We start from the raw sequence: 27139 nt of genomic DNA, 5'->3' as shown, positions 1-27139 counted from the left end.
CTAATAATTCAATATCAACATAACTAAAATGCAATTATTAAAAGCGCATACAAAGTGTTATTTCATCAGCGAGAATTACTTTCGTAAGTGGCCGCAACGCAAGCGACTCCTCGCGAGTCCTTCAGTTCCCCTCCGTAATGATCGGCTTCAAAATTTAGTTCTCTGCTATGGAAAGAAAGCCTGATTAGTATTATCACCGATTTGTCCACCCTTTATCACGAATGTGCAGAGAAACTTCAACAAAACTTGTCCTCTGGTGAGTGCCCGAGGTCTCTTGACCCGCGTCAAATCAGGGGGAAACGCGGGTACGTCGAGTGCTCGTCCCTGGTCATGACTGCATCTGCTTTGCTCATATGACAGCTTTTTTTTTCTTTTTTTTTTAAGAACTCGCGATCACACGTATAAATGCATTTGCATGGCTTCCGCGCGAGAAGCGCTTTCTCGTGAGCCGTCAGTGTACATTGCGCTAGGTTCACGGCCTGAATATTATGCGTTCTACTTGGTTTAGTATGACCGCATTTAAACATCCGCGTTCAGGCTGATAGCTGATCCTCTGCGCGGTTTGACGGCGAAAAGTGCTTTCTCATGCGTCGTAAGTGCCTGCCTGGGCTGTCTGAGTGGCATGATCGTTAACGCATGCCGTGCGTTCCACTTTTAGGTGAGCGTTTGTCGATGGGACAAGTGCTCAAGAAAGTGAAAGAAAACGGTGAAGGTAACGAGGATGATAACACCGAAGGCAAGTCTGTTTTCCTTTTCCCGCAACGCGCATGTTTATTCATCTTTGAGGTTTATGACGCCAAATTTCAGTGGAACAGCGAATCTTGCATTAATAATCCAGCAACTGTCCGAGTAAGCACTGTTTCGAACCTAGTTTCGCATACTGCCAACGATTTCACCACACCTAGAAAGCAGCGGTGGTATCGCTGTTTACACGCCCAAAGGGCGTCCGGCAATGTGCGCGCAGCGCATTTTAGCATGTGTTTGCTCTTGTTCAGGAAAGTGGGGCACTTGGTGTGTTGAACTATGGACAGTAAACACAGCATTGTTTGATCGAGCCTGCGAAGTTGCTTGGTTACATGATAGAATTGATGCACACACGTTTTCCTTTGTGCTGCTTGAACAGGCCACTTGTGCAGACTTCTTTATGGGTATTTAAACAAACATGGCAGAGTTATTAACTGTTGACACATGCAAGCCCCGTCTCCATTTAAAAGCTAGAGGAGTGCCTGCTGCTATGGTGGTTTACTACAACTTGTGGTTCCATAGTGTCAGTATTTAATAACTGCAAAATGCAGTGCCGTTGTTTTAAACAGAAGCTATAAGCCTCTGTGCTGCTTGATGTGATTTTAATGCCTTGTTTTCACTGATGTTTTAACACAGAGTTTCCTGTTGAGTGGCATGATGCTGTGCTTGAGTTTTGAGTGCTTCATCTGTCAGCTGCTGACTGCATCTTTTTAGTCGCCACATCATTCCCAATATATATATATATATATTTTTTTTGCTGATAACTGCTACCATGAAGACGAGCACCTTTATTGCACATCAAATAGCACTAACATCACACTGGTTTCAAACATCTTTTGAAAAGTTGCTGCCAGTCTTTGAATGAGATCAAACCTCTTAGCCTTGATTCTCCTATTCTCAGAACTTGCTGAGCTTTTTTTGTGATCAATGGCTGTGTGAATGCTTGTAGCAGTTTGTATCCTTTTCGTTCTGCTCATGTATATGGTGTACCATTCGTTTTCCTTGCTCCCACCTTTCTAACCCCTCCCCCCCCCCCCCCTTTGCCCAAGTGTAGGGCAGAATACAGGCCAAATGCTCACTCACGGTTAATCCCACTTATGCACATGTTTGCGGACTCGATCCCGGCTCCAGTTGCTGCATTGCAATTGGGCTGGAATGCGAAAAAGCTCTTGCACTGTGCAAATTAGGTGCACGTTAGAATTGGGTGAATTCATTCGGAGCCCTTCACTGAGGTGGCTTCATAGCCCATTGTGCAGCTTTTAATGTAAATAACCCACAATTCACTTTTTATCTGACTCCTATTTGTTGTCCTTTTGAAGCCCAGGAGTTTTGATTTGTGTTTGTGGATTGATGTTTAGCAGGCTGAGCATGCCGAGGAACAAGTACCGAAAGCTTATTCATGATGGTTCCATAGGCTTTCCAGATCTTGCTAGCTGGCCACCAGAGCTGAGCCTTGCAGTGCTGTCACACTTGAATGCCACCGACCTCTGCTTGGCAGCTTGTGTGTGGACCCACCTTGCCCAAGATGAAGTCCTCTGGCACAGGTGACTGGTTTCATTGATCTCTATTGAGCAGAAGTGACATTCTTTTTGTAGCCTTTCTTTATGAATATGCTGCGGTAGCTCAGTGGCTTCAGGATTCTGCTGCTGAGCATGAGGTTGCAGGTTCGGTTCCCTGCTGCGGTGGCTGCGTTTTGATGGGCGTGAAAAACGAAAATGCTCATCACGTACTTAGGTTTATGTGCATGTTAAAGGATTTTTACCTGTGAACAAGGCCTTCATGCGGGAGGGAAAATATCCTTTTTCATTATATGTATAATTTGGTTGGCATAGGTACCCTGAGTTTTTCCTCCCCCTCACAACGTTAATGGGGTACTGACATGACATTTTCAACACATAATTTTTTTTTCATGACCTAAAGTATGAATTCCTTAAACCCCAGAAGCAATACTGGCAAGTGTCAGAGTGTCTTATTTGATTTACTCTGATACTCATTTCTGTGAACCAGTTTTCGGGCCAAGGAGCCGGACGAGTCACAACTTCATGATGCATGTCTCGCTCTGTTCCTGTAATCAGTGCAGCCAGAATAAATGTGCGCTGTGCTCTCACTTCCTTTATTGTGAGTGAGAGAATAGCATCACACCTAGCCTTATTGCTGTACGACATTGGCCAATTTATCTCTCGGTCATGTTGTCACGATAATATAGATAATGCCAAGTCTGGTGTTCTGAAATTATCAAGAAGCATGTGGAAGAGTTTATACTATACAACACTGAATTTAATACCTGTCACGACGCGTTTTAAAGAACCCCAGGTGGTCAAAACATAATAGAGAGTTTTAGATTAGGGGATGCAAGTGGCTTGCATACGCAAGAACTAGGGGCCACGTTACTGGGCATGCGCAGTCGCCCCTAGTTCTTGCGTATTGTTTGAATCCCACCGATGGCAACGGTTGTTGTGGTCGCACCGATGGTACGGCCTGTTGGGAACTCAGCGCTGACGCCCGTTGTTGCACCTGGGTCGCAAGCCCCAAGGGTAGCGTTGGCCTGGCGGCCTGGGGTACAACTGGAAGCATCCGAAGGTCCTGGCAAAGCATGAGTCGACTGGTAACAACAAAACAACTTGTTTATTTTAACATCGCGAAGAGTTGGCAGTCAGGTTGACCGAAGTAGAGAGACGGGAGAGCACTTTACTCAACAGAAGAAATCGGAGCCCTCTTCTTGGCGTCCGGGAGCAGCTGCTCTTATACTCTCGGAGTCGAGGGCAAGAAGGAACGTCTCTGGAAGGGGGCGCACGTGACGGCGCCGCTCGGGCACGTTGGGACGAGTAGGTGACGCATCCGCAGGGCCGGCGCCGCTCGGGCACGTTGGGATGAGTAGGTGACGCATCCGCAGGGCCGGCGCCGCTCGGACACGTTGGGATGAGTGGGTGACGCATCCGCCGGGCTGGCGCCGCTCGGGCACGTTGGGATGAGTAGGTGACGCATCCGCAGGGCCGGCGCCGCTCGGGCACGTTGGGATGAGTGGGTGACGCATCCGCAGGGCCGGCGCCGCTCGGGCACGTTGGGATGAGTGGGTGACGCATCCGCAGGGCCGGCGCCGCTCGGGCACGTTGGGATGAGTAGGTGACGCATCCGCCGGGCCGGTCAGACCTCCTCGCTTCACAGTTGGGGGAGCTCCTCTCCCCGGCTGCCGCGCTTTGACAAGCGTGGGCACCAACATGCACACACACACACACGCACACCGAAGACACGTGGCATTGGAACATGCCTGGACGCGCTTGGCGGGGAGGCGTAGCAGCGGCGCCGAACGGGCCAAAATGTCTGCCGCTTTGACCGAAGCCCCGGCGTCCGTTGCATCCGCGCCGGCATACCGCGCGTCGTAGGCGAAACGTAACAGATCGCCCCGCCGGGGGAAGGAGATCCCGATGGACAGGGGACTGCATCCGCTGTCCGGAGGGATGTCGCTCGATGATGCTCATAACCGAAGTCGGGCGTCCCTCGACGTTTCTTGAGCGCAGCGCACAGAGAAGGCCTCGTTCTCTCGTTCAGGTTCGCACAGGACACTGCAAAGTGACTTCGGTATAGTTCACATTCTTGTTCTCGTTCCCGGCAAGCGTTAGAACTACGCTGAAACTCAACCGCTCAGTCAGCAAGCACGGCACAACCCTCACTAAGCCCTGCCAGGCTCTTTCCCCTTTTATACCACTGCCTAGCTCCTTACAGTAGTCTAGCATCACTCAGAACGCGTCCACAAATTGGAAAATTGCACTAGAAAGCATATCATCACTTTGAAACACTAAACAAAAGCAATATGTTAAAAAAAATCCTGCCTCAGGAAGAAAAACATCAGTAACAAACAATTTTGAGGCTGATTCCTACGTTAGGGGCCTCGACTTAAGCCATCGGCGTTACCGTTGAGACTCCCCTTTTTGTAACGCACCTCAAAGGAATATTGTTGCAAAGCGAGGCTCCAGCGCAGGAGGCGGCCATTTTTGGGAGAGATGGTCTGCAGCCATTGGAGAGGGCAGTGATCCGTCTCAATGATAAACATCGAGCCGGCTAGATAGCATGACAATTTCTGAACGGCCCACACGAGACACGCACACTCTTTCTCGGTGGCGCTATACGCCTGCTCACGACTGGTCAGCTTACGACTAGCATACAGGACGGGGTGTTCTACTTCTCCCTTTTCCCGTTGGCACAGTACAACGCCCATGCCTCGCTCACTAGCATCGCACTGAACAACGAACCCTTTTGTGTAGTCTGGCGATCGTAGCACAGGCTGGCTTGTTAGGGCACTATTTAGGGCGCTAAAAGCTCTTTCCTTTGTCTCGTCCCAGACGACTGTTTGGGGCTCTGTTTTTCTTAGAGCATCCGTCAGGGGAGCCGCGATATCAGAGTACCTGGGGATGTACCTCTGATAGTAGCCGGCGACACCTAAGAACGACCGAATATCGGTCTTCGTGCGCGGTTGCGGAAAGTCTCGCACAGCGGCCACTTTTATTTCAGAGGGGCGGCGACGACCCTGACCAATCACGTGACCGAGGTAGACAACCTCGGCCTGTGCTAACTGGCACTTAGGAGCCTTTACTGTCAAGCCCGCTTCGCGCAGGCGGGTTAGCACTGCCCGCAAGTGTGCCATATGCTCAGACCAGGATGCGGAGAATATCGCTACGTCGTCTAGATACGGTAAAGCGAATTCTTGCTGTCCCCGCAACACTTTATCCATGAGGCTTGAAAAACAGTATGGCGCGTTCTTCAAACCAAAACTCAACACTTTAGGACGGAATGTTTCCATTGGTGAAATGAACGCCGCATACCTACTAGCCTCTTCTGTAAGTGGAACCTGCCAATAACCCCTGACAAGATCTAGGGTGGAAATAAACTGAGCGCTACTAACTTTCTCAAGGCGCTCCTCGATGTTAGGGATCGGATAAATTTGATCCTTAGTGATGGAATTAAGCCTGCGGTAGTCGACGCAAGGACGAGGTTCCTTGCCCGGTACCTCAACTAAAATCAAAGGGGAGGTATAATCACTCTCACCTGCCTCAATAACACCGAGCTGTAGCATTTTCTTTACCTCAGCCTCCATAATATCGCTCTGGCGGGGTGACACCCGATACGCCTTGGATCGTACTGGCTCTGGGGAGGTAAGTTCTATATCATGAGTAAGTACAGAAGTCCTACCAGGCCTCTCAGAGAACAGACCTTGAAACTCTTGTAAGAGCTGGTGTAGTTCGGTTTTCTGCTCAGGCGACAGCGATGCTCCACTGACTAAGTCACTAATGACTTGACCGGTGTCTTCCCTGTTCGTCACTGAGCCTAGTCCCGGAAGCTCGACCGGAAGCTCTTCAGGAACGTTTACCATCATGCACACCACTGCTTCCCTTTGTCTATAAGGTTTGAGCAGATTACAGTGGTAAACTTGCTGTGCTTTCCGCTTTCCTGGCAGACTCACCACGTAGTTAACGTCCGACAGTTTCTGAACAATTCGTGCTGGGCCCTCCCACTGCACGTCTAGTTTGTTGTTTAGCGATGTGCGCAATATCATGACCTCATCGCCCACCTCAAAACGACGGGCCCTGGCTGTCCGATCATAATAAACCTTGGCCCTCTGCTGGGCCTTTGCCATTGCTTCACCTGACAACTCCTGTGCCCTTCTTAAGCGTTCGAGGAGCTTAAGCACGTACTCCACCACGACTGGGTCGTCGCCCCTGCCTTCCCACGATTCTCGAAGCATGCGAAGCGGAGATCGCAGCGAGCGACCGTACACCAGCTCAGCTGGCGAAAACCCCGTAGCTGCATGCGGCGCGGTCCTTAATGCAAACATCACCCCAGGCAGACACAGCTCCCAGTCAGTTCGATGTTCAAAACACAATGCTCTCAACACGCGCTTCATGACGGAGTGGAGCTTCTCAACGGAATTCGACTGTGGGTGGTACACTGAGCTGTGTAGCAGCTTTACCCCACACCTTTCGAGAAAAGTTGTCGTCAAAGCGCTAGTAAACACTGTGCCCTGATCTGATTGGATTTCCGCAGGAAAACCAACTCGCGCAAATATGGACAGTAGTGCATTGACTATCTCAACTGAGCTGAGTTCTTTAAGCGGCACTGCTTCAGGGAACTTTGTCGCTGGGCAGATCACAGTCAAAATGTGTCTGTACCCCGTGGCTGTTACCGGCAGAGGTCCCACAGTATCAATAACGAGCCGTCTAAAAGGCTCCGTAATGATAGGTACCAATTTCAACGGCGCCCTTGATTTGTCCCCTGGTTTGCCCACCCGCTGACAGGTGTCACATGACCTTACGAAATGGTCTGCGTCCCGAAAACACCCTGGCCAATAGTACTCTTGCAAGAGACGGTCCTTAGTTTCCTTAACTCCTAGGTGTCCGGACCACGAACCCCCATGCGTCAAGCGCAACAGATCCTGACGATAGCATTGAGGAACGATCAGCTGATCGAACTCCACTCCTCTGCGGTCTAGATACTTCCGGTACAGGACTCCACCTCTTTCCACAAAACGCGCATTTTTCCGGGCGATACCTTCCTTGACATTGCAGCGCACGTTTTCTAGGCTGCCATCCTTCTTTTGCTCGGCTATCAAAGCCGACCGGCTGACTTTTAGCAACCTATCAAGTCCGTCTGACGTAGGCGCGATGAGCAAATCTGCAGATAGCTCTTCTAACTTTCCCGCATCGGGATTTTCCTCTCCAGTATCTGGCGCCTTCAACGCTACCGGCTCAATTTTATTCAGTTCGTCAGCTTGCTGCACCTCTGACCCTTTTTCATTGTTCGATAACGTCGGCCCCGCAACTACCGCCTTTGCAGCGAGCTCCCGAACCTTCGATCTGGTTAATGCCTGAACGCTAGCCTCACCAAACAAAAGCCCCTTCTCGCGCAGGAGGTGATCGGACCTGTTCGAAAATAGGTACGGGTACTGGGGGGGCAGCATAGATGACACTGCCGCCTCCGTCTCAAGCGCTCCGAAAGGTCCTTCAATAAACACTTTTGCTACTGGCAGACACACGCTATGAGCTTCCACGGCTTGCTTGATCCATGCGCACTCGCCCGTGAACATATGGGGTTCTACGTAAGACGGGTGAACTACATCCATTGTAGCTGCGGAATCGCGAAGCACACGGCACTCTTTCCCGTTCACGAGGAGGTCTCGCATGTAAGGCTCGAGAAGCTTCATGTTCTCGTCAGTGCTGCATAATGAAAAAAACACAACTTTTGGTGTTGTTTCCGGACACTGCGCCGAAAAGTGACCCGGCTTCTGGCACGTATAACACACGCGCGCTTGCCTCATCTCGAACCGCTTTCTGCGTTCGGCTTCGGCTGCCGCCGTCTCTTTACGTTTGGTCGGACTGCTTTCACTCGCATCCTCACTACGCGTGTTCCCCTTTGCTCTCATGGGTGTGAACTTCGGCCTCTCAAACTTCGAGCCAAATTCACCCTTTTGACCGTCCTTAGCTCCGCGAGCCCGACGCGTCACAAACTCCTCGGCTAGCTCAGCGGCTTTAGCCACCGTACAAACGTCTGGCCTATCCAAGACCCAGTACCGCACGTTCTCCGGTAACCGACTATAAAACTGTTCTAGCCCGAAACACTGTAGAGCTTTATCGTGGTCACCAAACGCTTTCTCTTCTTTGAGCCACTCCTGCATGTTTGACATAAGCCTGTACGCAAACTCTGTATATGACTCACTTTTGCCTTTCTCATTTTCCCGAAACTTCCGACGGAACGCCTCCGCAGACAGCCGGTACTTTTTTAGCAGACTCGATTTTACTTTGTCGAAATCCTCTGCCTCCTCTCTATCCAAGCGAGCGACTACGTCGGCCGCCTCGCCGGGTAACAAAGTGAGCAAGCGCTGTGGCCACGTTTCCCGAGAGAACCCCTGCTTCTCGCACGTTCGCTCAAAGTTAACCAGGAACAAACCAATGTCCTCTCCAAGCTTAAACGGCCGCATCAGGTCAGTCATTTTGAACAATACGCGTTCTCCTGCACCGTGTGCCTGACTTCCATTACGAGCGCGTTCCATCTCTACCTCGAGATGCTTCATTTCCAAAGCGTGTTCGCGCTGTTCTTTTTCTTTCTGCTCTTTAAGTTCGCGCTCCTGTTTCTCTTTTTGCTCTCTAAGTTCGCGCTCATGTCTTTTTGACCTCTCCTCAATAGTCTCAAGGCATTCCGACAGCTCGTCATCCTCAGCCTCTAACTCAAGAATAGCCTTTAGCAGTTCTGGTTTTCTGAGTTTGTCCGAGACATCCAGACCCAACTCTCTTGCAAGCTCCAGCAATTTCGGTTTGCGCAACGACTTCAAATCCATGGCTGCTCTGAATGCTGCTTTCTCTACTGCTTACTATTGTCTTGCCGCAAACTAACCCGGCAGCAACGACAACCACAATTACCAGCTCTGTTTCTGACACTAACAAAAGCCTGGCAAAGCTCAGAAGTAGAAAGTCCCGCACTCACCAAACCTCGCAGGCAGGAATTCAGCGCAGTCGTTCCGCTGCAGGCAACCAGTCATCACACAGGGCTCGTTGCTCTGCTCCCGGATCGTTGTTGAGCTGCTCAGCATACAGTCAACTGCATCTCTTCGCTGCTGGCCTCCGTTGTCGCGATCCCACCGCTGCCACCAGTTGTTTGAATCCCACCGATGGCAACGGTTGTTGTGGTCGCACCGATGGTACGGCCTGTTGGGAACTCAGCGCTGACGCCCGTTGTTGCACCTGGGTCGCAAGCCCCAAGGGTAGCGTTGGCCTGGCGGCCTGGGGTACAACTGGAAGCATCCGAAGGTCCTGGCAAAGCATGAGTCGACTGGTAACAACAAAACAACTTGTTTATTTTAACATCGCGAAGAGTTGGCAGTCAGGTTGACCGAAGTAGAGAGACGGGAGAGCACTTTACTCAACAGAAGAAATCGGAGCCCTCTTCTTGGCGTCCGGGAGCAGCTGCTCTTATACTCTCGGAGTCGAGGGCAAGAAGGAACGTCTCTGGAAGGGGGCGCACGTGACGGCGCCGCTCGGGCACGTTGGGACGAGTAGGTGACGCATCCGCAGGGCCGGCGCCGCTCGGGCACGTTGGGATGAGTAGGTGACGCATCCGCAGGGCCGGCGCTGCTCGGACACGTTGGGATGAGTGGGTGACGCATCCGCCGGGCTGGCGCCGCTCGGGCACGTTGGGATGAGTAGGTGACGCATCCGCAGGGCCGGCGCCGCTCGGGCACGTTGGGATGAGTGGGTGACGCATCCGCAGGGCCGGCGCCGCTCGGGCACGTTGGGATGAGTGGGTGACGCATCCGCAGGGCCGGCGCCGCTCGGGCACGTTGGGATGAGTAGGTGACGCATCCGCCGGGCCGGTCAGACCTCCTCGCTTCACAGTTGGGGGAGCTCCTCTCCCCGGCTGCCGCGCTTTGACAAGCGTGGGCACCAACATGCACACACACACACACGCACACCGAAGACACGTGGCATTGGAACATGCCTGGACGCGCTTGGCGGGGAGGCGTAGCAGCGGCGCCGAACGGGCCAAAATGTCTGCCGCTTTGACCGAAGCCCCGGCGTCCGTTGCATCCGCGCCGGCATACCGCGCGTCGTAGGCGAAACGTAACAGTATGCAAGCTGCTTTTGTCCCCTAACCTAAAACTCTCTTATAGCCTTTCGCTATGGCTTCTCATGGAGCCCAAGTGTTGTTTTAGGAAGTTGAACCTCATAAATTGCGCATCAGTTAACTGTCTGTGCACATGGTACAGTTACATTTTTTTTCTTCGTTTTTTTGCTCTTTTTTATGGCAGGAGCTGAGTGCAGCTGTGCGTTGCAACATTAAATTTCTCATCCTGTGTACACATTGTTGTGCGAGGTGCTTGTTTGTTGGCTTATCAGTGAGCAGTATTCTTTTGTGCTGACATGCGACCTTTGTAAAGAAGGGTTATAAAAAAAGCCTTTCTATGCTTAGAGGGGCACAAAATTATTTGAGCCGCATTAGTAAATTAGCCTTCTACAATGCCAAAAAGAAGCCACTCTTACCACGAGAGCCAAAACATATGCGACAACGAAAGACGGGTGGCGACGCTATCTTACGTTTTCTGCAACTGCTCACTCTGATGTCATAGATTTAGACTGTCTGCTTAAGCCTAGTGAAATATTCTTCAGCAAAAATTAACCACATTGTGTATTCTAAACCAGCCAAACACTAAACTTAGTACGTTTCAAAAGCTTTTGCTGAACTACAAAGCCAAATGTGAAAAAAAAAAAAAGAATACTTTGAAGTTTGTAACATCACATTGACATACCAGCCTTTGGATTTCAGCGCAAAGTTAGAAAAAACTAGAACTTTGACTTTCAATTTCTCTTCCAATAATCAGCCTATTACCGCTAAATCAACGAAGGCAGAGTTATTGAAGAACACTTTATCAATGTGAAATGATTTGCCGTTTCTCTTTAGTGTACCTTTTAAGGGACACGGCAATGCTTTTTAAACACGGTAAAAAACCATTCGCAATTTTTAAACAATGTTGCCATGATCATACAAGCCAGGTATTATTTCACTGCAGGGAGCTCACAACCTCGCATGAAAGATTGCTCACTCTTTCCTGTGGTGTTCAAAGGCCCCACTATTATGTGCTGTCTATGATACCATAGACGTGCATGAAAATCCACAAATGCCAGCCATCAGGCAGTTAGTTGTCCATGATCTTGAGTCACTCCTGAACAAAACTCAAGCACATGTGCACCCCACCAGTCTTTCAGAAAAGGGAGAAGCAGCAGTTCTTAATGCGTCCCGCACATCCTGGTAATGCTATTTTGTCATTTTTCAGCACCTTTGTCAGATGCCAACCTTGAACGGCTACAGTAAGTGCACCACAGAAAAAAGAAAAAAAGTAAAGATGAAGCAATAGACAGGGCATTGCCATCCACGTTGCCCCTGCTGAGAGAACACATGTTCTCTGGCCCCCTCTGGGGTCCAGAAAACTTTGAAGGGTGCTTGAGAACCCGAGCCCCCCATAGTCAGCACCTATGGCTGGAGTAGTTGTTACATTAACTTTACAGATGCATGCACATTGGCGTGGTCAGCGCTCTACATATGCTTTGACAGTTTCTGAGGGTACCGTGGATCATGTGCCTGTCAGGGTCTTTCTTTAGTCCAATTAAGTATCCATATTTGTCCAATGAATGGCACATGAATGTGCTTTGAAGTTCTGTAGAAGTAGAATGCTGCGTCTTGAATCTGCACAGTTTGGCTACAGCCAGATAAATGCCCTGAAACACAGCCACACATGTGAAAGTAATGAACCCTGTGAATTCTCCCCTAGCAAAAACCACCATGGTATGGTAGGTCTTGGGTAACATTGTCGCTCACATTCTGTGCAGTTTGTGCATCAGCCAGTGGGGCTACACCAGCATCTATGGTATGCCCAAGGAGCCTGGCTTCTCTTATCGGCGGCTCTACTTGCAGCTCGACGAGGGAACAATCACATTCAATGCAGATGCAGAGCTGGTGAGATGAACCTCAAACCGCAGGTCCTATTTTTCCGAATATATTGTCACGCTGTAATGACTATGAAGAACCAAACATTGCCAAATGTGTGAGCTAAAAGTTTAACTTCTTTTGGGCGAACTTGTGTCCAGAAAAAAAGGTAACACTCGAATCACATCAATAGCAGCAAGCACAGTCATCCAGCCATTGAACCTGAAACCATAATTTCAAAAATACTGTTGTAGCCAGTAATTGTTCTTTGCTTTCTTAACACAGATTACCTTGCAGACAGTGCGGAGCAGCCTACTTTTTGTTAGTAGTGACCTGTCTTACAACATCTGCAGGCTCAGAAGTCACAAAAGGCAACTGTGCATGTTGAGCACATCCTTTAATTTGAGCATTGTTTAGTTTGGCCACATTTTTGATGCCCCATCAGGTTGAAATTACAGAAATGACAGCTTCTGATAGTGCATTTGTATTAATATAGTCCTTGGCTAGATACATTCTTCATCTTGTCCACACAAATTATTCGGTACAACTTCGCAGGGAATGCAATACTTCATTTCTCAGCGGCTCGTGAAAGATGTCCCCATTGAGATTGCCAGGTTCCTGCACAACACCAAGCGGCTCAACTCTCGCCAAACTCGGCTGTACTTGGAGTCAAGGTAGGCAGTGATTTACACGATGTCTGAGTTGGTGAGAGTGTGTATGTGCGTTTGAAACAGGTTCTCAGGATTCTGTGTAGATATGGCACAGAAAAGCACGTTGGAAGATTTGGTGTTAAAGGTTCATATATTGCAGACAGGCAAGACATCCTATATTCTGTTTCATACTTGGCAGGCAAAGCTGTGGAAGCTATGCAAGTAGTGTTTTCATGAAAGTCTCACGCCATGCTTTTCACAGTGCAGCTGCTTTTTATCTGCGACACTTTCTATGGAATAACTGCATCATGCGTTACAACTCCAACTTGTGGATGAAAGGTTACGTCAAATCACGTATGCGGGTTGTACCATAAGTAAGGCAAAAGTTGGCATAACTTTTTTCATCTGACACGCATTGTTAAATTCTACATCCTTGTAGAGCATCATCATCATCATCATCAGCCTGGTTACGCCCACTGCAGGGCAAAGGCCTCTCCCATACTTCTCCAACTACCCCGGTCATGTGCTGATTGTGGCCATGTTGTGACTGCAAACTTCTTAATCTCATCCGCCCACCTAACTTTCTGCTGCCCCCTGCTGCGCTTACCTTCCCTTGGAATTCAGTCCGTAACCTTTAATGACCATCGGTTATCTTCCCTCCTCATTGCATGTCCTGCCCATGCCCATTTCCGTTTCTTGATTTCAACTAAGATGTCATTAGCTCGCGCTTGTTCCCTCGCCCAATCTGCTCTTTTCTTATCCCTTAACGTTACACCCATCATTCTTCTTTCCCTTTTAGAGCAACTCTTTTTTAATACAAAGATACATGTACTGCTCAATGTCGTCTCCATCACAAGAGATGCATTGGTGCCATTGTTGAACCCAATGCTTGGTTACATTCCAGAAAGTCAAGGAGAATGATACCCTTGTCATCCTAAAACACAGTTGTCATTACTTTCTGTACTGATCGCTGGCTCTTGGACTTATGCCTTGGAGAATAAGTATGGTTCCATTCCATGGATTGTTTTTCAATTCTGGATGATAAAGATACACCCACGTTAATCTCCTGTAACCAGATTAGAGAAAAATCTGCCTTTGTTGGCTTCAAGTGCTTCCAGATAGCCAGAGCAGACCTTCACTCTTTTCTCTTTCAAATCAGGTGTTAACTGTCAAGGTATCCACTTTGCACATACTTTGATTTTCTGTCTTCTGCCTTTTATATGACACTGTCACCACAGCTCAATTGTACAGCAAAGCTCGCAGATTGTGACTCTCTTTTCTGCATGAATCAGTTCATCTACTCAGTGACGGTTCGTGTTGATGGTCTCCCACTGCGTGGTTTGTCTTCAACGCTAGTTTTCACTACTTTAAACTTTTCCTTCATCTCTGCACGTTACTCTTGTCAATGGTGTCATCTCCGTAAACATTCAGTAGCCTTCTGTGAATGTCAGACAGCCTGCACCCCTCCTTGGTCAAAACCTCAATGACAGCTCTTTGCTTCTGCTTGGATTCCATTAGTTACCTACATTGAAAGAGAAAAGTTATTTTGATATATTGTCGAGAAAGGTTTGCTCTACAAACACTTAGAATATGAAAAAGGTATGCCATTAAATAAAAAATTACGCCATCTTTTGCATTACTTTTGGTACAACCCTTGTATCATTTTGTATGCCTTTGTGCATCCCGTATGCGACCCACTATGTTTTGGTTGCAAGCGCAAGTGGTGTACTGTGGCCGTTGGTCGCAGAAACATGTCACTCTACTCATTTGGTGGTAAGCAAGTTCAGATCTGCCATGCTTTTCATGGATAAATTACATTATATTTTGCAACATAAAAGTATAAGATGATGTTACATTTAGTTAAACGAGGCGTACACCTATATCTTTTGTTCATATCTGATGCACTATTTCTTGGTAATGAATCCAAGCAGCAAGAGGTGTCTTTCTAGCCTCCGCATCGTCGCCTACTCTGTATGAAATGGAATATAGTGGCTGTTAAGTAGAGTAACAGCTTGACACAAGCATTGGACCTCATACAGTTGAAACTCGATTTATTTATTTAGTTAAATTGGGAAGTTCATAAAATCAAGAAAGGAATTTTTCGGTCCTTCAAAGTATAATATTATAATGCAGTGACATGCAAAAGCTACCGCGGCGTTGTATTTGCCGCTAATCTAGTCATCTGTCGCATAAACCATGAAGTAACGAAAGCAACCACTGCCACCTCTACCGAGGCAGTGTAGAGTCCACTGTTCTGTGCACATGTGCAGCATGCAGCCTCATCAAAATAAAGCTAGGACCGGGACTAGGACGCCTAGATGCTTTAATGCGATAGCTTTAAAGTGCACGCTTGAAGAAAATCTCGTCTGTGTCAAAATGAGAGAGAAACCACCGCTTTTTTTTACTCATTTAATTCAGGAAAAAATTTGTTAAATTGAGTTCGGCCAACGTAGTTTCGTTAATTTGGGTTGATGATAATGTTGAATGCTATGGGTACCTGCCGGGAAATGGAAATTTTTTTTGTTAGACCAGGAACTTCGTAAAATCAGGTTTCGTTAGTATCAAGTTTTAACTGTGTTAAGATGCGGACACTATCCATAAACATAAGGGAAGAAGGTAATAAATGGGGAGTGGGGTAAAAGAAACTGACAGGGAGCATCAACTAGGTATTGAAATGGGAGATATCTGATAGATCAAGCAACTTAGCAACGCTTTTGCCAACAGCCATTTTACTGCTGGTGTTGACTTGCTTTATCACAACACTGAGCTGCATTTCATCCTCATTATCCTGATCATGGCATCTGTGGTCAAAACATTTGTTGTGTATGGGAGCTGTCTTTAAGGTTTCGGAAACCCGTTGATGAGAAAGAGCCTGGCAGTAGTAGCATTTCTTATTTATTATTAGTATTTTTTATATATACTGCCATCTTGCATAACAAGATATTGCAGGAGTGAGTGCATATATATGTCAATCAATTGAAGAATACATTTTAGTCTCAAAAAAGAAAACAAACAAAAAACAATATCAGGAACAGCTAGTTGATTAACGAAGATAATTAGGCAATAGGTCGGCAAATTCATCACTCGATAACTCATGCAAGGACCCCTCAAGGCCCTTACAAATCGCAATTGTATCTGGAAAAAAGGAAAACCTAAAACAATCAATTGATGCATTCAAAGGAACAATGTTAAGACAATGACTTCTAGTGGGCCGTTATCTTCACTAACACACTATTGTAGACCCAGAGTGAAAAGTGTAAATGAAAGATTGTAAAGAAATGAGATGTAGGAAAGATTAAACAGGAGTGCATCAAAGCCCTCTTATTGAGCAAATTGTTATCAATGCACCACACTAGTGGTTCACTAGCAGAGTTTGGTAGCAGTTGTGCAATGCTGCGGCTGCAGGCGGCAGGTCCTGGATCACCTGGTGGAGCTCCAAAACTTTGAGAACCAGCACTTGCCGGAGGCACTGCGGCGCTTCTTCCAAAGCCTGCAGGCACCTAACACACAGAACAGCTACCTCAGGACACTGCTGGAGAAATTTTCACTACGCTTCTGCAAGTGCAACCCTCACTTGGGCCTTAGCTCAGGTGAGCTTGCATATAGGGTGGTCTGGTTCCACAGGTAGCTCTTAAACCTTTCTGTAATGCTGACAAGTGTAGTTGTCACCAGAATTTGTATTGATATAGCCGATGATGAGTAAAGTTTTCATGATTTCGTGTTTCCGGAAATCTCTCAGAAATTTGGTTGCTTTTCGTCATTCCCTACAGTACGGAAAGGATTAACCCCTTCTGCGCCGCACTATTATCCCGAATTGGGACCATAAGTGGATACATTAGTTCTAAAAACCTCACTTGCCAACCTGCTTTACCTCCTCAGAAAGAATAAATTCACTTCTGCTTGTGCTTTCTCATGGATTATGTGCTGCCATCTATCGAAAGCTCAACTAAGCACTGAGACAAAGCTAGGCTCATCCATGGCATTGCTAGAAAATGCAAAGTACTGCTGGCAAGCTGAGCTTGTCTTTGGCTGTTCTTACCAAAAACTTATGGATGAATCTAAATCGTCCAAAGCACAGAAGGTTTTAATATGGCATATGTAATGATAATGCCTCAGGAAGAATTGGATTAAAGGCAAACTGCAATGGAATTTTACTTCGGATAAATTGATTATAAGTCAGTGGTATATATACTATCGAGCAATCTTGGCAAAGCTTCAGGCCTTGTAATTGTCAAAATTTTTTAACAGCCTTTAAATAGCACCTGAGCAGACAACACACGCGCCTGGTGGTTCGCAGATATAATGCAAATCCAAGCACATCATTTCTGGAATTCTGTTGTGAACACACTGCGTTCATGGCGTTTTATAACAACCTAACGTCAGCCAGTCTTGCCAGCATCATCGCCAATCCCCTCCCAAGATAGCAACAGAACAAGTCTCCACATAGCATGATGATGGTGCGCAGCTTTGTCTTTGATTATGAAAGCTAATTAAATATACTGACAGGACGGTTACGAGGGTGTAACGTGAACATTTAAGCACTAACTCTCACACTTGAATGTTCACCTGAATGAAGAATACTTTGTAGGCAGTTCTGAAGTGCTGTCAGAGAGTGGTGACAGTGGACATTATGTGTAATTAAATTTACATTCTGCGAGTGTAATCTTGTTTTGATTGCCTGGATCACAGGCATGCAAAATTTTTGTTGTTAAAAAATCGGGTGCATATCAGGTTTCTAATTTGTTTGGTATCTGTGGTGCAGTTGTGGGAATGTCGCACAAGTTGTGCCAATCTGCACCGACTGGAATTTGTTGCTCAATACTGTCCCAAGGGGGTCTTTATTACGTAAATTGTGCCACTGCTATGCTACGACGTTGTTTTAGTGGTGCGAAAATGGGGAAGCTGCTACGCAATAGAATACAAAGTGTGGCGCCGCTGCATTCATTGGCCACATTCTTTCACAACGTTAAGCCAGTGGGACTGCCGTTGTGACGGCTGACAGAATCGAATTGATTCCTGTTTTTTACGTGCCAACCGTGGGACATGTGTGAGGCTACAGTGAGCTGGGCGGTCATGATGGCTTTGTGACTGCATGTTCAATGCAGTAGCTTTACGCATTGAGGGCTGATGCGCGATGACCCTCTGTTGGCAAAAAGGTAATCAGTGCCCACTGTACTTTCCTGTTGCTTGCAACTTTATTCGTTACACCGTATGATTTTCTTCCAAGAGAATTTGAGGTAGTTGAATTTAGCATTGGGTGTTATAACCACATATAGGAGGTTATAATTATAACCACATATAGAGGACGACGCAACGAGCTATGGAAAGAAGAATGATAGGTGTAACGTTAAGGGATAAGAAAAGAGCAGATTGGGTGAGGGAACAAACGCGAGTTAATGATATCTTAGTTGAAATCAAGAAAAAGAAATGGGCATGGGCAGGACACGTAATGAGGAGGGAAGATAACCGATGGTCATTAAGAGTTAGGGAATGGATTCCAAGGGAAGGAAAGCGTAGCAGAGGGCAGCAGAAAGTTAGGTAGGCGGATGAGATTGAGAAGTTTGCAGGGACAACATGGCCACAATTAGTACATGACCGGGGTAGTTAGAGAAGTATGGGAGAGGCCTTTGCCCTGCAGTGGGCGTAACCAGGCTGATGATGATGATGATGTTGATGATGATGATGATGATGATAACCACACACACTTTGATCGTGTACTAGGCTGTGGTTCATTCTCTTTGTTAACTATTTATTTGGTAAAGCTTCTAGTAAAAAAACTACGGCAGAACTCATCTTACAATGACTGTTGACGGTAATGTGATTAGCGTTTGAGCAATGTAGCAACACACTGTATTTCTGATGTCATTCTGGGCATTCCAGCAATTAATGTTCTATTCTATGTCACCACGGACGGGGCAAAATGAATGCGTTGGTGAGGAACACATTGGTGCGGGAGAGCACAAGACTCTGCTTGATGAACTGAAACATAATGTGTACAACCATGGAGGAATCGATCTTCTCGCAAGGATACCAACCAACCGATATATACCAACCTAGACCAATGTATAGATACCAATCTATTCAACGGCTGGTGAAGTTTGCCAAATATAATGGCAACTTCACCAATTGCATAATGCAGTAGATAGCCTCATTAGATATGGAGTGAAGTGTATGCTGTGATGAGCTGCTTATCAATATGCATGTTTATCCTCACATGGTCGTGCCTCATAATCAGAAAGTGGTTTTGGCACGTAAAACCCCATAATTTTAATCCTCACATGGTAGAAGTAGAGGCTCGGGTAAAGGAATTGACGGCGCATCTCTGCGAGGCTGAATCCACCCTTAGCTTGTATCTTCCTCCTCCTCTTCTTCCTTAAGTGACGTTTATTTGACATGTGTGAGGGTCCTTCTGAGACTTCCGTTTCTTCGGCTATATGCAAGATATTCCGGTATCATCCCACTTTGCTATGGCACGCGATTGCCAAGGTCGACCATGAGCATGGTGGCATGACGACTGTATGATGCTATGATGATGACGACGGCGTGATGACAATGAGATGTCAATTTTTAAATGATTACGATGGTATAACAATGACATAACAGTGACGACATGATGAAAATGGTATGACGATGAGTGTGTGATGTCAAGTGTATGATGACAAAGGTGGAATGACAATGATGGCACGACCACAAAGGTACGATGACAACTGTATGATATTGGATGCATCATTGTGACTGTCTGACGACAGGCATTACAACGGCGGCATAAGCACGATTTAATTATGATAGTATAATTACGATAAAATGACTAAGAAGGATTGACGTCGATGGAATAACAAAGGCGGTGTGATGACGATGGCATGGCGACATTGGAATGACATTACTGAAGTGATGACCATAGTAAAATGGCAGCGTGACGATGATGGTGTGAGAATGATGGCATTACGAGAATCGAATGACTACACTGGAACAGTTGCCATGGCGTTGCGATGACTGTACGACGGCTACACAATGACAACAAGTGTATGAAGACAAAGGTGCGGCGATGATCATATCATGCAGCGTGTATGTCGACGATACACTGAAACCTCATTGAACCGGAATTGGTCGGAGCTCGGATAAAGTATGTACTAAATGGTAGTGCTGCTCAACTGAAATCGCACGAGATCGCCCACTTGCCTGTCAAAAATGGAACTCAAGAGAGAGTGCGATGAAAGGGTAAAAAGTATGCAGTATTTATTCACTTGATGCGGCAAAAAGTGTTGTTTTTGTTTGATGCCACGGCGGCCTAGCAGCGACAACAGCGGCCTCAAACTTACTGAAGCTGCAAGCCAGCTTTTCAGCCAGCCCCCTCTTGGCAAACACCCACATGGCAGATTCCTCATTGGCGTTGCATGTTCTCCGTGCATGCGGGTGGTAGCGCCGCAGAAGTCGTGGGACGCCTTTTTCATTGCGGGGTGCTGTTCTCGTTGCGACGATTGCATACACGAGGCTGACGTAACGCGCAGCTTTATTGCCGCCTGATTGATATGACACACCACCTTGTCTGTACGACGAAAAGTGAAAACACTACGTGTGAGCCGATACATACGCAATAAGCTGGTACGGTTTATGCGGATACAAAACACATTACGTTCAATGGCCGCTGAGTCGGGGATTTAACTTTACTACTTTTAAAACGAAACAACTGTTTAAGTGGGTACGGTTTAACAAAGTTTGACTGTATGACGAAAATCAGATGGCGAAGCAGGAGTGACGACAATGGAACGACGATGGAACGACCATGACGACATCCCGACGGTGGTATGACAATGAATGCCTTACAATTGTAAGAGAATAATCATGCAACAACGGCATTATGAGAGTTGGCTGACTAAACTGGAATGGTGACGATGCAATAACCACTACTGCATCACAACCACGAGCACATACTTAGTAGACTAAGCTATTAGACTAGTTGTGCTGCAGGTAAGGGAACGACGATAGTAAGACGAGAGTCAGATAGGTATGACAACGATGGCATCACAACCACCAGCACATATGTGTGGCCCAAGCTGTTACACAAATTGGGCCACTGAGTCGGGGTAGAAGGCGTGACAATGACAGCATGATGAGAGTCAGATCATTAAGCTGGAATAGCAACGATGGAACAACCATGATGGCATCATGATGGCATCACGACAGCGGAGTGATAATGAGTGCATGACAACTGTATGATGATAATGGCGTGATGATGAGGGCATGCCGAGAGTCTGATGACAAAGCTGGACTGACGACAACGGCATCATGACCTCAAGCACATACCTATTGGCCCTGCTGATTAGACAACTTAGGGCGCATCCCGGGATCGCGGGAAAAAGCATGACGACAAGAGCATGTCAAGAGTCAGATTACGAAGCTAGAATAACGGCTATGGAATGACCATGATGGCATCACAACCACGAGCATGTACTTGGCGGTCGAAGCTCGTAGACGACTTGGGTGACTGGGTTGGCGTAAGAGGCTAGGTAGGCAGATAAGCTCAAAACAGCTGAAGTAGGCAAAGAATGTGAATTACATTAGAAAGTTCAATGCAATTGAGCCAATGGCCTAGCACTATATGCCTTGTCCTGCAAGCGCATAATAGTTGCGGAATAAAGAACATTATGTGCTCACACCACTGGTTATGGTTTACAGTAAAACTTCATTAATTCGGATTTCACGGGACCGAAAGAAATGTAAGAATTAACCGAATGTCTAATTATCAAGTGTATCAAGAAAACAATAAGCAAATGCACAATACATCAACACGCTTTTATTTACTGCATGAATCAGCAAATCCTGTTTCTGTGTTGCACAAAAGCAGTGCAAAAGCTGTGATTCTCATTTTGTGACTGATTAGCGCTTGCAGCAGTGAAGGCCTCGCGATTTCCTTCACAGGACGGCTACGGCACGCATCTTCACCTGAGATGCTTTTCACTACCACTCGCACAGGCCGATTATTTTTTTCGCCAGTGTCGCCAGGTCGCAGCCCATCGTGATGTAGGCAGTGCTCTTCATCCTCGAGAGCTTCGCACTGAGTAAAAATGAAACTACTGTTTGCCACAACCGTTGCGAACGAAACCGCGCTTGCTGTCGACGCGATCATGGATGGCGACTATACAGCGTTGAAGGCATGCGGCCGACGTGCGCACTGAGTCAAAGTGAAACTATTGTTTGCCACAACTGCCACGGACAAAACCATGGCCGCTATCGATGCGATCATGTACGACAACTACGCAGTATGACAACTACGCCAATGCTGTTAAGCGCGGCGGCAAACGCAAGAAAAAGGCTTTGAAGGAACGAATAGGCACGAGACGTTCTGGTGTTGCTGTCATTCACGTACGATTTCCACTGATCACTATGGCGATGCGAAATCCGCCGCATCGTTCTGGTTTACGATAACGCCATTTTTGCTCGTTTGCTTCGCATATTTGCGGCGCTCCGCGCTTGCCGAGCTCCAAGATTTGCCTGCATTAACCGATGTGCGGCCAAATACGTCTGAATTAACGATAATTTAATTGCAATAAATAATGCATACACCTGCCAGGACCAGAGGACGAGCTTGAATTATCCCAATTTCCGAATTAACGAGGGTTAAATTTTCTCATTGGTTTTACTGTAGTATACTACAAAATCGGAATGTGCAGCAAATCAAACTTATGAAACTTCCTCGATGGTAAAATAAAGAGAAAAGTAATTTCAGCTGCACCAGTGAATTACCTATCTAAATAACAAAAGAGCACCTCTTACTGTGAAAAGAGGCTTGGTAAGCCAGAAAAGATGCAGAAAACAATAGACAGGTGGCGACCCTGCATTGGAGTTCCCACCCCAGCATGTTGTGATGTCATAGAGTTTGATAGCGACTCATCAGGCCTTGATAACTATTCATTGGTGAAGTTGCACTACACTTCATCCTACAAAGTGAAGGCCTGTACTTGGCAAATTTCAGGAACTTTTACTCGCCGATAACGGCCTAAATATGAAAAAGTGCTTTGGAATCTGACGTCAAGCTAGTGCTGGCGTTTCAGCAAGAAATTTAATAATGGTTATTGTGACCTTCATTTGCTCTTTTAATGATCCATTTATTACTGGGACATTGAAAAAAATTGAGTTTTTAAAGAGTATTTAATTGGCCCAAAAAACTCCTCAGGACTTCAATAAAGTTTTTGACTGACTGACTGACTGACTTTGTAATGCCCCTTTAATGTTCTTTGTGTGGTTTCGTGTAGCTGTAGCATGCGATTGTTCTCGTCACTGCCATCATGGCGTTCTGCAGTGAATCACTCATTTTCCTCTTATTCTTATGAGGAAATGATTATGTAAATTAAAGGGAATGCTAAATTATATGTAGTTTTTCTGTGTGTGTTTGTGTGGAAACCTTACACCTACTCGAAGCACAGCAGTAGGTGCTCCATAAGTAGGTTTTGCCAGCTCCAATGTCTGCTTCGAAACGCTGATGGGTATTGCCACTACTGAAAATGTTAGTTTTCTACTTTGAACCAGAAAAAGTGGGTGCACATTTGACTTGGGGGCATGTTAGAATTGGGCAAATACTGTCAAATGAATGAGTGATGTGTTTTATATTTTTTCCCTGCGTCTTGTTTAATTTTAGCCTCCATAGAATTGGGAAAACTATGTCGGTCCCGTCACTGTCGAATTAACAGAAGTCGACAGTGTTACTTTCTCAGTTTGTTTTGAATTAATAACTTTCTTTGTCTCTTTCGTGGGTTTCATGGTCGTTCGTCTTCTAACCACTTACCTATGCAAACCTATCATTGGACGAGAGACGTGGGAAGGGTGGCAGAATCTGGAAAGGATGTTGAGAATAAAGGAGTGAGGAGAAGGAATTGTAGTGGTGGATGTGAGAAAGGCAGCCCCCTAGTGTCAGCTGGTTTTGCCTCACTTGGCATCGATGCGGAGCAAGGAGACAAACCAAAAAGACAAGGGCTGAACATGCTAGATCTTGGTGTTGGCACTTCTGTCGGCATCAGCTGGTGTTCGTAACTCAACGTTGAGTGATGCCAACGAAGCTGGAGTCGACAAGCCAACAGAGAAGAAGCACAGAGAACTGGACATGCTAGCTGTTTTTCTTTCTTCCATCGCAGCAACGAAATTTTTCCAGCTGTCGGTGACCATGCTAGGATTGTTTGGTGCTTGCTCCGATGTCGTTAGTGCGAAATCTTTGCATGACTTCTCCATATAGACCCTTTTCACGGCGATCCTGCGGGCGCCGCAATGCTTGATCTCTGAAGCTATGGCCAAAGGTTCGACACCCAGTCACCATCTACGATATACGCTGAAACAGAGCTTTGCTGAGCCGCACCGGGTGGTCATGCCCATCCATTGAGAACTAGGAGGCAACTGAGGCAAGCAACGAACGAGTCAACACGGAGCTCATTACGCCTTATCCAAATGGCGCAAGAAGCGTATACAGTGCTTGTACTAGAAGCGAGGCTAAAGATATTTTCCAAGCTGTCCAAGCTTTTGGTTTGTAAATTGATTTAAATCAAGGTCAGTGTATTTTACTCTGCATTTTTTATTTGGCTACCACTTTGAAGCAGCGGCTTGTCATGTTTCCGACTCTGTAATGTTCCTCGGTGTAGACACTATCTGATTGTGTATTTGTGATTGTGTAATTGTGTGCATTTGTCCTTGCTGCGCATGAGGCTTGAAAAGTAGATGTTCTGTACTTTTTAATAGGTTGTAACAAAGATATATTACCACTAGTTACTCACTTACTCTGTGGACTATCATGAGACGTTCAGCTTCGAATATTCGTGCGTTGTCGGTGTAGTTGCCGTCACCCATACTTCGGCACATTATATGAAGCGTACGCCCATTCACTTATTCTCGATATGTTAGCATTAGAATGGGCGTAAGCTTACATGTGAGTTGTGGTGGATCTGCGTAGATACCATGCTTTCTTTCTTTGAAGGTTAGTGAGACAACGCTGGCAGATGAGTGAATTATTTAATCCTTGACGAAAGCCGTGCATCGCAAAAGGCTGGCAATACAGTCAGTCCTTATGTAGCCGCAGTACGTGGACTTGGTCACGCAGATTCATTCCATTCCTTAATATGTCACTCATTATTTTTGCAGCCAACTGCTGCGCACGTCCTCCCTCTTATCATACCACATTTTGCAGCATGAATGGATCACAGTGTGTCAGTGAACACTCAGTTGCATTTCCAACAGCTGATGGCACAGTATACCAAGGCAGAAGCGGTAATTGTTTCGTATTCCTGTGGCTTTCACTGAGGCAATGGGCAGCACGCTGCCAAAAGCTCCACCTTGTTCATTAGAGCAAACTGCTGTGCGAAAAGGTTCTATATGTTGTGTTGGTGTCATGCCAGCTAGTGTCACCAGCAGTCTTCCTGAGCCTAAAAAAACAAAGACTGGAAACATTGCTGTACTGAAGTGAAATGTTGCCGCTGAGCTACCAAAACACAAAGGAGGTCCTTTTGCAGGCTTGTGCTATGGGACCTCCTTCTGTATAATCACGTATCCATGTATTTGTACACATTGTATGAATAAATGATTGATTGGTTGATTCAAATAACAAGCAGTAAGGGAGCAGCAACTGCGACAAATGGAAGCCCACAAAGGACACAATGCCAATCATGCCCATATTAGAAAAGGATAAGAGGCTACGATGGGGACATGCGGTTTTTTATCAACATGCTTCGCAATTGCAATTTGCGTCAGTGGTGGACAGACCAAACATTTGAATACCCATTTGTGTTGCGTACAGTATGTGTGGCTGCTTATGGTCGTCCATACTCCCTTTTTGCATTCATATTTGTAATCACGTTAGTATGTTCATGCAAGTGCTGTAGCACAGCTTTTATGTTGTGGCATGCTCCGTTTTACTGTTTTCTCTAACTTTTGTGTGCTGCATTGTCATTGTTAAGATGTGATGGGCAACTCTAGCTCACAAATGTGGTTGCTATTATTGACAATGTCTGTAATAAATTTAGTACTAATTTGTTTACTTTTATTCATTTTTTCCCCACTATCTGTGCAGACATGGTGTACATCCTGTGCTTCTCACTCATCATGCTCTCAGTTGACCTAAGCAGTCCCCACATCAAGAACAAGATGTCCAAGCGCGAGTTTATTCGAAATGTTCGTCAGGCTGTGCACCGAGCAGATGATGAGCTTTATGGACACCTGTACGACGATGTATACCTGCGTGGACATGTTGCCCCAAACTCCGAGGACTGAAGGCCGTCCAGGGACAAAAATTTAGTTGTGTTATCTCCTGTCTTTCCCCCACCCTTCTCATGTGTCTTGAAATTCACCTTTGGTCTCATCAGTCTTATTGTCTTTGTTGCACAGTCATCCCTTGGCTGTGTTTGTGGTTGTGACACATACCAGTAGCATCATTTCATATTGTTTTCAGTAGTTGTGTGATGGCCACGTCTTTAAGTGCAGGAGTTAAGTGCATGTCAGTGTTTTGGTCTCATCAGGTAGTGTTCGTCTCTAGGCCCACTGGCCAAGATCAAAGTGTTGTGTCAACTCCAGTTTACCTGACACCACCACATAACGCTTTTCTGCTCAGTACTCACACAAGATGCTCTGCAACTGGAAGTAATGCCAACCACATGCTTGCATCAAGCATTTTTATGTGAACATTCATTTAATGTACTAACATTTTCTGGAACCATAGTTGTTAGTAGTCACAACTTGCATTGCTCACCACAAGTGCTTGCTCAGGTACTACTAGCAAAGCACCTGCCAAAAAAAAGAAAGGGGGAGGGGCATGTTGGCTTTTAAGTAATAACTTAGTTGTTTAGTGTGGCTAGCACAGGGGAGTGTGGGCCAGTTGCGGACAAAGGCAACATCTGCAAGATACCACCCAATATTTACAAATGAAGACATGCTTTCAAAGAAAAAAAAGCCCTGGACTACTTTAATGCTAACACATCTGCGGTATCTTCAGACACGCAACATAGAGCAATTTTGTGGCCAACCCTGGGCTGCCCTCTTCGCTTACAAACCTTGCTTATTTGCCACATGGCAGTTGCGGTTGAGTGCGCTTTTGCAGATTGTGCATGAAAGAGCTAGTCATACTGCTGTAGTGAACTGAACTTGCTAGTCTAGAGCAGGTGCATCTATTATTTATTGGACATTGTTCTCTCACATGAATAAAGCTTGCTCATTGAACATGTTGGTTGTGCTTTTAATCACACTTTCACAAACTTGAAAATGAAGGCATTTATGAAACGTGCTCTTGTAACCAACCCATCAAAACA

At 46.4% G+C, this 27139-nt stretch overlaps 1 protein-coding gene across 2 annotated transcripts; it reads left to right on the top strand.

Moving 5' to 3' along the window:
* Positions 1 to 85: 85 nt before the first annotated feature.
* On the top strand, positions 86 to 27050 carry LOC142579415 (F-box only protein 8-like). 2 transcript variants are annotated; one of them, XM_075689570.1, is made up of 7 exons: positions 86 to 256; positions 659 to 736; positions 2159 to 2288; positions 12114 to 12240; positions 12766 to 12884; positions 16266 to 16450; positions 25909 to 27050. In XM_075689570.1, exons 2-7 carry the CDS (start codon positions 673 to 675, stop codon positions 26106 to 26108), a joined length of 825 nt encoding a protein of 274 aa, XP_075545685.1. In that variant the 5' UTR covers positions 86 to 256; positions 659 to 672; the 3' UTR covers positions 26109 to 27050. The 2 variants fall into 2 exon arrangements, with proteins under 2 accessions (XP_075545685.1, XP_075545684.1); XM_075689569.1 differs by lacking the exon at positions 86 to 256 and adding an exon at positions 506 to 592.
* Positions 27051 to 27139: the final 89 nt, after the last annotated feature.

The sequence above is a fragment of the Dermacentor variabilis genome, chromosome 4 (assembly GCF_050947875.1).
Source record: "Dermacentor variabilis isolate Ectoservices chromosome 4, ASM5094787v1, whole genome shotgun sequence".
NCBI lineage: Eukaryota > Metazoa > Arthropoda > Arachnida > Ixodida > Ixodidae > Dermacentor > Dermacentor variabilis.
Note: the sequence above shows the minus strand (reverse complement) of the source record. Positions and strands in the feature narration are given on the sequence as shown.